We start from the raw sequence: 11,699 nt of genomic DNA, 5'->3' as shown, positions 1-11,699 counted from the left end.
TGGGGGGGAGGGGGGAGAAGCCGGTGGCTCTGTTGGCGGGGGGAGGAGCTCCCACAGACTGGTGGCCAGACACTGCTTCAATCTCCTTGGGAAGAGGTGGTCTGAGGTTGGCACGCGCAGCCCCGCCCTCTGTGTCTCCCTGCTCCTCCCCAGGCAGCTCAGCTAGTACTGTGCACAGTTGTTCCTTGTGCCACAGAAGGCCGCGCATCGCTTGTGATTCCCAGCCTGCGCCTGGGCCCTGCAGCCAAGCTGTGGGTATAGGAAGAGCTTAAGATCTTGGTCAGAGCCAAGCCAACGTGCAAGGGCCACAGCACGCCTCCTGGTCCCTGATCCTCCGCCTGCCCAGCCCGTCGCCACCAGGATCCCTCCTAAGAGGGTGTGGGTGCTGGCTCCTTGGGTGCTGCCCAACCCATCCTTCCAGGACTAAGCAGGCCAGGCTGGGTCCACCCCCCAACCCCCACCCTCGGGAGGGCCAGATGATTCAGCGCTCCACTCCTATCCTTCCCACTGCAGCTGCCTTCCCCACCTGGGAAAGCTGGGCAGCTTCCCACAGGGGTCTCTGCATTAGGCACCCCCCACCCCGGAGGGAGGCCAGCGGCCCACACTCTGCCCTTCCAGGGCTGAGGCTGCAAGAGCATCCTTCCCACCCACCGAGTAAGGGAGCTGCCTGCTGGCTTAGACCAGGGCCCTGGCTGCCCCTCGAACGGGGTTTCCCTAAGGCAAGGCTGCCTCTTCCCCTCAGCTGAAGGCTCCCTGATGGGGAGCATCATGCCTTCCTCCTCAGACCAGGGCTGACTACCAACATGGAGCACAGAGGACAGGCCTCAGCAGGGCCTTCCCTTCTGTCTAGGGGCTCTGGCGGCACGAGAAATGCCCACGCTGGCGTCCCAGAGCTGCTCTGTGTGGTGAGAACCAGTTTCCCAGTGGCCCTCCCGCCCCTAGACGCCGAGTGCCACTGAGAGGCGCTTCAGGAGCCTTGTACTGGGAGCAGGCATGCACGGCTTGCAAACCGTGGGCCCTAACTGAGTCCTGGGGAAGAGGGAGAGAGGTGGTGGCGAGGGGCCCCCAGAAGTACAGAGCCAAGCATATGGAAGTCAGGGAGCCCCAACTCGGGAGAGGAGCCCCCACCCCGCCCAAGGGGGAGTGGGGACAGACCCTTCAGGTGAGGCAAAGCCACTGAGCACAGTCCAAAGGCATGGGAGCTGAAAGGTACCTGCAGTCAGACGGAGGCCCTGCAGGAGCCACCCCCCGCCCCCCACCTGGCCAGGCCGGCCCTGCCGCCCTCACCTCTGCACTCTGCTCCTCGGAGGAGTCATCATAGTCGTGCTTGCCCTCCTGGCTGCCATACTCGCGGGGGTACGAACGGTAGTCCATGTCTCGGTAGTCATGGTCCCGGCTGCGGTTCTCCCCACTGTCGTCCTGGGAACGGTCAGCGGCTCCATAGCGGCCAGTCCTGTCCCCACGACCACCCCTGGGGGAAGGCAAGCGGGAGGGGTCACAGGGCAGTCCTTTCTGAACCGTGCAATAGGTGAAGCCCGACCCACTCACTCTTTGTAGACCCTCACCCCAACCCCCGACAGGGGTCCCTAAATCCGGACCCCGCAGGGTGAGCAGGCTCCCACCTCTCTCACTAACACAATGCACTCCTCTCCTTCCCTCCCTCGCCTCTCCATTCCATGCTGTCTTCCTCCCCTGGGCTGCAGGTGTGGAGTCCTGACCTCCACCCAGGACTCCAGCCCACTTCACTCTCTACACCCCAAACGTGAGTGAGTGCTCTACAAGGCAAAGCCAACTGAGCCCAGTCCTATCGCTCCCTGCAGTGTCTCCCTCTTAATCTCAGGATAAAACACAAAAACGCTCACCAAGGCCCTACAAGGTCTGCAGGGCCCTGCAGGCGAAGGTTCCTGCCAACCTCCCTCTCTATCTCTGCCTCACCTTGCATTTTGCGCCCTGCCTGTCTCAGTCACCTTGCCAGCACTAGCAGCTGTTTCGTTTAAACTCCCACTGTAATAACTGTAAAGTCATTATTGCAAAGTTGACTTAATGTGCATTTCTTCGATACTTAAAAAAAAAGTATTAGACTGGCACAGCCGGCGTGGCTCAGTGGTTGATGTCAACCCACAAACCAGGAGGTAACGGTTCAATTCCTCGTCAGGGCACATGCCTGGGTTGCAGGCTCGATCCCTAGTGGGGGGCGTGCAGGAGGCAGCCGATCAATGATTCTCTCTCATTGTTGCTGTTTCTTTTCCCTCTCCCTTTCTCTCTGAAATCAATAAAAATAAATTTTTTTAAGTGCCCTCCTCAAAAAAAAAAAAAAAAAAGAAAGAAAGAAAGAAAAGAAAAAGTAAACTAGATTGAGTTCTGGGAAATGAAAGAATCATACCCATTTGGTTTACTGCCCTAGTCTCCAAAGCTTAGCTTAGTGCCTAGTACTCAGTAGGTGCCCAATGATTTATTTTTTTGATAAACTAATGATTTAAAAAGTATTCTAAAAGCAACGAATACATGTTTACTTAAAACAAGGAAATACAGCCCTAGCTGGTTTGGCTCAGTGGATAGAGCATCAGCCTGTGGACTGAAGGGTCCCAGGTTCGATTCTGGTCAAGGGCACATGCCCGGGTTGCAGGCTCAATCCCCAGTAGGGGGCACAGGAGGCAGCCGATCAATGATTCTCATCATTGATGTTTCTCTCTCTCTCTCCCTCTCTGAAATCAATAAAAATATATTAAAAAAACAAACAAACAAGGAAAAACAGACACCATATACACTACCACTAGCAGGAGCCCAATCCTGGTCAGAAACAACACTAGCATGTCTATCAGTAACATTGTTCTAAGATACTAGCTAAGCCGAAACCGGTTTGGCTCAGTGGGTGGAGCGTCGGCCTGCAGACTGAAAGGTCCTGGGTTCGATTCCGGTCAAGGGCATGTACCTGGGTTGCGGGCACGTCCCCAGTGGGGGATGTGCAGGAGGCAGCTGATCGATGTTTCTCTCTCATCGATGTTTCTAACTCTCTATCTCTCTACCTTCCTCTCTGTAAAAAATCAATAAAATATATTTAAAAAAAAATAAGATACTAGCTAAAACAACTAAACAAAGGAATGAAGAAAAGAGATTAAAAGTTGGAAAGGAGAAGGTAAAATCAGCAGTACTTGTCAATGATATGAGGATATAATCTGCAGAAATAAATACCTTGCCTGTATTCAGGGTGCCACTGTTTAGAAAACAGGAAGATCCCAAGTATAACTGCATCAAGAAGATTAACTAATGGACACGTGCAAGATCTTATGACTGACTACACTTCACTCATAAACCAGGATACATTTAAAATGGGTCGGTAATTGCTCTAGCTGGTGTGGCTCAGTGGCTAGAGCGTTGGCCTGTGGACTGAAAGATCCCGGGTTCAATTCCAGTCAAGGGCACATGCCCGGGTTGCAGGCGCGATCCCCAGTAGGGAGTGTGCAGGAGGCAGCCGATCAATGCGTCTCTCTCATCATTGATGTTTCTATCTCTCTCCCCTTCCTCTCTGAAATCAATATATCTATATATCTATATATCTATATCTATATCTATATCTACCTATATATGTTTAAAAGATCTTTAAAAAATAAAATGGGTCAACAATTGACTGATTTTTTAAATCCTCACCCAAGAACACGCTTAGAGAGAAGAGGGGGGAGAGAGAGAAACATTGATGTGAGAGAAACAGGCTCTGACCAGTGATCGGACCCACAACCTTTCAGTGCACAGGACAACGCTCAACCAACCGAGTCGCTCTGGCTGGGCTGAAATGGGTCAATGATTTAGATGGAAAAAAATGAAACATTAAAAGTAGAAGAAAACATGGGATAAATTCCTTGATAAGCTTGAAATGGGGAAAAACTATGAAACAAATCCAACCGCCATGGAAGAAAAGATAACTAAATCCGACTTCATGAAAATAAAACATGTCTGCTTGGAAAGAAACAAAACCCATCAAAAGTCCAGTGAAGACAAACAATAAACTGGGGAAGATACAAGAAAAGGAAAAAGGAAAGGAACAGAATTCACAGTAAAGAAATATAAACGATTTATATTTGAAAAGATGCTCCATCTCAATCATAATGAAAGATGAAAATTAAAATCACATTGGATACACCATTTAAAAAATAAACATTCAAATGTTATTTTTGTGTATTTTTCTAAATCATTCCCTATTGTGGTAATATATACAGAAAAATGTACACTTTAATCATTTTTATGTGTTCAATTAAACGGCACAAAGTATACTGATAACAATGGATAATCTTCACCACTATTTCCAGAACCTCTTTTTTTAAAAATATATTTTATTGATTTTAGAGAGGAAGGGAGAGGGAAAAAGAGATAGAAACATCAATGATGAGAGAGAATCATTGATTGGCTGCCTCCCGCATGCCTCCTCCTGAGGATCAAGCCCACAACCCAGGCATGTGCCCTTGGCCGGAATCGAACCCGGGACCCTTCAGTCTGCAGGCCGACGCTCTATCCACTGAGCCAAACCAGCCAGGGCGATTTCCAGAACCTCGTCATCACCCCAAACAGAAACTCCGTGCTCACTGAACAATAACTCTCTGCACAGCCTCTATTCTACTTTCTACCTCTATTAATTTGCCTCTTCTAGGTACCTCTTTTAAGTGGAATCACATATGTCTCTTTGTGTTTGACTTATTCCACTTAGCATGTTTTCAAGGGTGATCCATGTTGTAGAATGTATCAGAATTTCATTCCTTTCTATGTTGAATATGTATGTATGTATGGTATATACCCACATTGAAATTTTTAAAAATCCCCACTGAGTCCTGACCGGTTGTTCAGTGGTTAGAGTGTTGGCAAGCAGACTGAAGGGTCGTGGGTTTGATTCCCAGTCAAGGACATGTACCTTGTTTGCAGGCTCGGTCCCCGGCCCAGTCAGGGCAAGTGTGGGAGGCAACCAGTCGATATGTCTCTCACGATGCTTCTCTCTCTCACTCTATCTCTCTCTCCCTTCTCTCTCCCTCCCTTCCACACTCTCTCTAAAGATCAATGGAAAAAGATCCTCAGGTAAGGCTTAAAAAAAATCCTTACCCTTACCCAAGGATATGTATCTTTACAAATTGATTTTAGAGAGAGGAGGTGGGGGAGGGAGAGAGAGAAACATGGATGTGAGAAACATTGGTCCGTTTCTTTTAGTATGTGGCCTGACTGGGGATCGAACCCAAAACCTGGGTATGTGCCCCGACCAGGAATTAAACCTGCCACCTTCCAGTTGTACGGGACAATGCTTCAACCAACCAAGCCACACCGGCCAGGGCTGGTATACACATTTTGTTCATCCCTTCATCTGTTAATGGACACCTGCACTGTTTCCACCTCCTGGTTGTTTGGGTTATTGTGAATAATGCTGCTACGAACACGGGTGTACAAGTATCTGTCTGAGTCCCTGCTTCCAATTCTTTTGGTATATATCTGAGAGTGGAATTGCTGGATCACATGGTAACTCTCTATTTAATTTTTTGAGAACTGCCAAACCGTGTTCCACAGCGGCTGCACCCGTTTACATTCCCATCAGAAACACACAAAGGTTCCAGTTTCTCCACATCCTCACCAACACCTGTCATTCTCCATCTTTTCATGTGCTCATTGGTTGTTTGTATATATTCTTTGGAGAAATGTCTATGCAAGTCTGTTGTCTATTTTTGAATTGGGTTTTCTGTTGCTGTTGTAGGAGCTCTTTATATATTCTAGGTGTTAATCCCTTATCAGATATGTAACTTGGAAATATGTTCTTCATTTTATGTGGATTGTCTTTTCACTTTTCTGAATAGTATCCTTTGATGTATGAAAGTTTCTAATCTTAATGAAGTCAAACTTCTTATTTTGAAATAATTTTAGATTTACAGAAAGCTCAAAGATAACAGAATTCTACTACACCCTTCACCCAGCTTCCTCTAATGTTAACGGAGGTTAACTAAGCTGTACACTATATTAGGATTTCACCAGTATTTCCACTACTATCCTCTTTCTGTTCTGTTCCAAGATCAAATCAAGGCTACCATATTGCATTTAGTCATTACGGCCCCCTCTGGTCTGTTAAAGTTTCTTGGTCTTTCCTTGTTTTTTTTTTTCTCTGTTGTTGTTTTTATGATCTTGACAGTTTTGAACAGTACTGGCGAGGTATTTTGTGGAATGTACCTCAACTTGGGTTTGTCTGATGTATTCTTGTGATTAGACTTGAAGTGGTGGAGATTATGCTATTTTGGGGAGAAGAATACAGTAGATATGAGCTGCCCTTCTGATCACATAGTGCCAGGGTGCACATGACATCAACATGTCTTATCACTGGTGATGCTGACCTTGATCATCTGGTTGTGTGGTAGGATCTGTCAGATTTCTCTGCTGTAAAGTTTCTCTTTTTCCCTTTCTACTCTCTACTCTTTAGAAGCGAGTCACAGTCACTAGGACCAGCCCATCCTCAAGAGGAGGGGAATTAAGTTCTACCTCCTAGAGTGAAGAGTATCTATATCTATCTATCTATCTATCTATCTATATATAATTTGGAATTCTTTTATAAGGAAGGTTTGGGATAGAACACTTTTAACTTAATAGATCTTCAAAAGTCCAAATATCTGACAGCAAACTGTTGGCGAGGCTGTATGAAGAATAGGCATTCTAATATTGCTGGTAGGAGTGAAAGTGGAACAATCTCTATGGAGGGGACTTAGGCAATAGCTGGCAAAACTAAAAATCTATATACTCTCTGACTACCAGTTCTCCTGGGAATTTAATGGACTGATATGCTTGCATACATACAGAAACATTATTCACTGCAGCACTGCTTCTAACAGCAAGGGCCAAGAAGCAACTCAGCAGGGTCAGGAAAATTCTGTTTAAAACAAAGACTAACCAGGGAGAGAGGAGCCCCATCAAACATTAAAACATATTGTAAAGGTGGGACAACTGATACACAAATGAACGGATCAGTGATGCCAACGTGTCCACAGTACAAACACAACATATGGAAATTTAGAATAAGCCTAAGGTTGCATTTCAAATGAACCGGGGGGGAGGAATGGATTAATCAATAAATAATAGTTGTGATAACTGGTCCAGGAATCGGCAAACTACAGCCACTGGGCCAAACCCAGTCACCTACATAAAGTTTACATATTGTCTGTGGCTGCTTTCAGGTGCGTAGCTGTGACAAAGACCATATGGTCTACAGTGCCAAAAATATTTGCTATGTGGTCCTTCACAGAAAAATTCTGACCTTTAAGAATATAAAGTTGTTTATCTACTTCACTTCTTACACCAACTAAATTCTATATGGATAAAAAATTTAAATCCTTGAATAGAAACCATAAAACAATTAGAAAGAAAAAAAAATGATCACCTCAAGAATGGGAAAAGGCTTTCTAAGCAAGACAAAACCCAGAAGTCATAAAAAAGGAAACATAAAACCTGGCTTCATAAACATTTAAAAATATCTAGAGTGTAAAAAAATACCATAAACATGTAATAAAGCAAGTATGGTAAAATGTTAATGATAGAATCCAGTGGATGGGTATAGAGGTGTTCACTGTAAAATTCTTTTGACTTTGCTGTATGCTTGAAATTTCACAACATAATACTGAAAAAATACCTATAAAGCTAAAAGATAATTAACAAATGTGGAAAATAAAATGTCTCCAGACATTTTGGTTGGTTTCCAATATTTTAAAAATATATTTTATTGATTTTTTACAGAGAGGAAGGGAGAGGGATAGATAGTTAGAAACATCGATGAGAGAGAAACACCGATCAGCTGCCTCCTGCACACCCCCTACTGGGGATGTGCCCACAACCAAGGTCCATGCCCTTGACCGGAATCGAACCTGGGACCCTTCAGTCCGCAGGCCAATGCTTTATCCACTGAGCCAAACCAGTCAGGGCATTTCCAATTTTTGATAATTGTTCATTCATTTAACAAATATTAACATAACATTTGCTATGTGTCAGGCACTGCTCTAGGTGCTACGGATACTACCGTGAATGAAATGAAGTCCCTGTCCTTGTGAGCTCAGCTTGGAACCAAAATTGTTTCCTTATGATAAATGGCTCAGCATGAAGTGGCTGGTATGAGTATTCTTAAGGTTTTTTATATGAACAATGCTTTTTCATATTTGCTTACTATAGGTATCCCTCAATATTTGAACTCATCATCAGAATTTAAGAATTGAACAGATTTGAATAAATGTTCAGATCAAATCCTAACCCTCTGACATTGAGAATATAAACCAAATAAATTTGGATATTAAACTCTTACTATCTTAATTCAGGAAGAGAGCAGCCCTGGCTGATGTGGCTCAGTTGGCCCGGTGCTGTCCCATGCACTGAGAGGTCGCAGGGCATATGATCCCCAGTAGGTGGCATGCAAGAGGCAGCCGATCCATGTTTCTCTCTCTCAAATTAAAAAAAGGCTACCATTAATAAAATATGTAAAAAACAGGAAGGGAACAAATTTAGATAGTAAGGGATACTCTTCATTGGCCTCGGTGCATTTTGATTAAATACAGTGGGGCCTTGACTTACGAGTGTCCCGACTAATGAGTTTTTTGAGATACCAGCTGTCTCTCCACCGATTTTTTACATTGAGTTGACAGAGTAATTTGAGTTAACGGGCTCAGTCTCGGAACGAATTAAACTAGTAAGTCAAGGCCCCACTGTACTATTCAAAGGCAGACCCTGTTCATAATACATTTCTAGGAAGCTGGACTGAATCATAATATATGAGGACTTCCACAAAATGAGTATATTTCTAGAAAACATAAAATGCCAAAATTGGTAGAAGTAGACAAAATAATAATAAAATACTCAGGCCCTTTCACTTTTTATTTTTAAAAAATATTTTTTATTGATTTCAGAGAGGATGGGAGAGGGTAGGGGGATAGAAACAGTAATGGTGAGAGAGAATCATTGATCTGCTGCCTCCTGCCCCCCCCCCCCCCGGGAAATACAGTAATAAAATGTGTTTAAAAATATTATTTAAACATTTCCTAAATAATTATTCTGCCAAAAATTCATGAGTAAAGATTAGAAAAACCCAAATGGAGAAACATCTACAAAGCAACTCACTTGCACTTTTTTTCCAATTTATTCTTTTTTTTTTACCATTTTAATTTAGTAAAAAGTTTTTCAATTACAGTTTACTTTCAACATTATTTTGTATTGGTTTCAGGTGTACAGCACAGTGATTAAACAATCATATACTTCATTTCTTGAACAATTCAGTTCTCCACCAAGCTGTTCACAGAAAAATGTCTTGGTTGTCAAACCAAACTTCGGTTTTCGTCATGATACCCCTTTCATGCTGAGGAATCAGCATGGCAAAAAGAAGCATGTCTCAGGCAACAAACAAGAGAATGCTTTCATTGCTGGTGAAATCAACCATTAGCACAATTTTAAAACGTAAAGAGGCCACCAAGAGTGGTGATGTTATTTCACTTCTCTCTTTTCTGATTTTGTTTATTTGGGTCTTCTCTCTCTGTTTCTTGATGAGTCTGGCTACAGGTTCATCAATCTTGTTTATTTTTTTGAAGAACCAGCTCTTGGTTTTATTGATCTTTTTTTTTTCAGTCTCTATGTCACTTTTTCCACTCTGATCTTTATTATTCCCTTCCTTCTGCTTACTCTGGGCTTTTCTTGATTTCTTTTCTAATTCTTTAAGTTGTAGGGTTAGATAATTTATTAAAAGTTTGTTTTTGTTTGTTTGTTTGAGGTAGGGCTGTGATGCTGAGAACTGCCTCTCAGGACTGCTTTCATTGTGTCCCATAAATTTTGGGTTGTTGTGTGTGTTCATTGTCATTTGTTTCCAGGATGTTTTTTTTTTATTTCTTCTTTGATCTCTTTGGTAACCCATTCATTATTTAATAACGTGCTATTTAGCCTCCATATGCTTGAATGTTTTTGAGTGTTTTTATTGTAATTGATTTCTAATTTCATGCCATTGTGATCTGAGAAGATGCTTGATATTTCAATCTTCTTGAACTTGTAGAGACCTAGTTTGTGTTCTAACATGTGGTCTATGAAAATGTCCCATGTGCACATGAGAAGAATGTATATTCTGTAGCTTTGGGGTGAAATGTTCCAAAAATGTCCATTGATTCCATCTGATCAAAACCCATGGATACAGACAGTAGAGAGGTGAAGGCCTGGGAGGGGTGGGTATGAGGTGGAGGGGGTCAATGGGGAAAAAAACCCACAAACAAAGAGGACATCTGTAATACTTGTAGCAATAAAGATACATTTTTTTTAAAGATTGGTAATGTTGCTAAGGGTGTGAAAGAGACAATGATCACAGACAACTGAAGAGGTAGAAAAACTGTTGTTGATTTGGAGAAATAAAAAGCAGTTAGCATTACAGAGGCAGTGATGTATGAGCAAGCAAAGATGCTGCATGCTGACCTGAAAGACATCCCTAGACCCAGTGCTGAAAGTGATTCGTTTAAGGCTAGTGGGGGGTGGTTCGATAAGTTTAAGAAAATATGTGTTTATTTATAGATTAAATAGACATGTACTGCATATAAGAAAGGTTAAAACAGGGAATCATTTGGGGGTATGGAACAGATTAATTCAATTTACATTATTTCTAATAGGAAAAATTATTTGGTTTTCGAACAAATCGCTTCTCAAATAGCCTTCTGGAAGGAATTAAGTTCGAGAACTGAGGTTCCACTGTACTTTGCAAAGTGTTCCCCCTGGATATTTCCAGTACCTACCTGGTACCATATCCACTACATAGTTATCACAATATTATTGATGATACTAGAGGCCCAGTGCATGAAATTTGTGCACTGGGGGGGGGGGCGGTGTCCCTCAGCCCAGCCTGCACCCTCTCCAATCTGGGACCCCTCGGGGGATGTCTGACTGCCCCACAGGGATCGGGACTAAACGGGCAGTCGGTCATCCCTTTCACAATCCAGGATTCCCAAATGCTCGCCTGCCTGCCTGATTGCCCCTAACCACTTCTGCCTTCCAGCCTAATCACCCCCTAACCACTCCCCTGCCAGCCTGATTGACGCCTAACAGCTCCCCTGCCAGCCCGATTGCCACCAACTGCCCTCCCCTGCCGGCCTGCGGCCCTCCCCTGCAGGCCTGGTCACACCTAACTACCCTGCCCTGCTGGCCTGGTCACCCATAACTGCCCTCCCCTCCCAGCCTGGTCGCCGCTAACTGCCCTCCTCTGCAGGCCTGGTCGCCCTCAACTGCCCACCCCTGTTGGCTCAGTCCTCCCCAACTGCCCTCTCCTGCGGGCCATCTTTGACCACATGGGGGCAGCCATCTTGTGCGAGGGCGTGATGGTCAATTTGTATATTACCTCTTTATTATATAGGTTTTCTGATATTGTACTTTACTGACCTGTACTTTTGAAACATACCAAGGTCATAAAAGGCAAAGAAAGACTGAATAACTCTTCCAGATTAAAGGAGACTAAAAATTCAATGCAATGTGTATGATCTTGAAATGGATCCTGGACTAGGGAGAAACAGCTATAAAGGACATTATTGGGACAACTGATAACTTCTGAATACGGAGTTTATATAAGATAAAGTATTGCATCAACATTAAATTTCCTGATACTGACAAGTGTACTGTGGTTATGGAGGGAAAAAGTCCTTGTTCTTACGACATACATGCTGTAGTACTTAAGGGTCATGTCTGCC

The 11,699-nt window shown here is 43.8% G+C and overlaps 1 protein-coding gene across 1 annotated transcript in view; it reads right to left on the bottom strand.

Annotated features, from left to right (window-relative positions):
• Nucleotides 1-11,699, bottom strand: part of RBM10 (RNA binding motif protein 10) — a 49,921-nt gene that overhangs the window by 13,608 nt on the left and 24,614 nt on the right. The window contains exon 3 of the mRNA XM_006753330.2: nt 1,288-1,471. Coding sequence (XP_006753393.1) covers nt 1,288-1,471 — 184 coding nt within the window. The remainder of the gene's footprint in view (nt 1-1,287; nt 1,472-11,699) is intronic.

The sequence above is a fragment of the Myotis davidii genome, unplaced genomic scaffold, assembly GCF_000327345.1.
Source record: "Myotis davidii unplaced genomic scaffold, ASM32734v1 scaffold411, whole genome shotgun sequence".
In the NCBI taxonomy this organism is placed as follows: Eukaryota; Metazoa; Chordata; class Mammalia; order Chiroptera; family Vespertilionidae; genus Myotis; species Myotis davidii.
The sequence above is the reverse complement of the archived record's forward strand: the minus strand, read 5'-3'. Positions and strand labels throughout refer to the sequence as shown.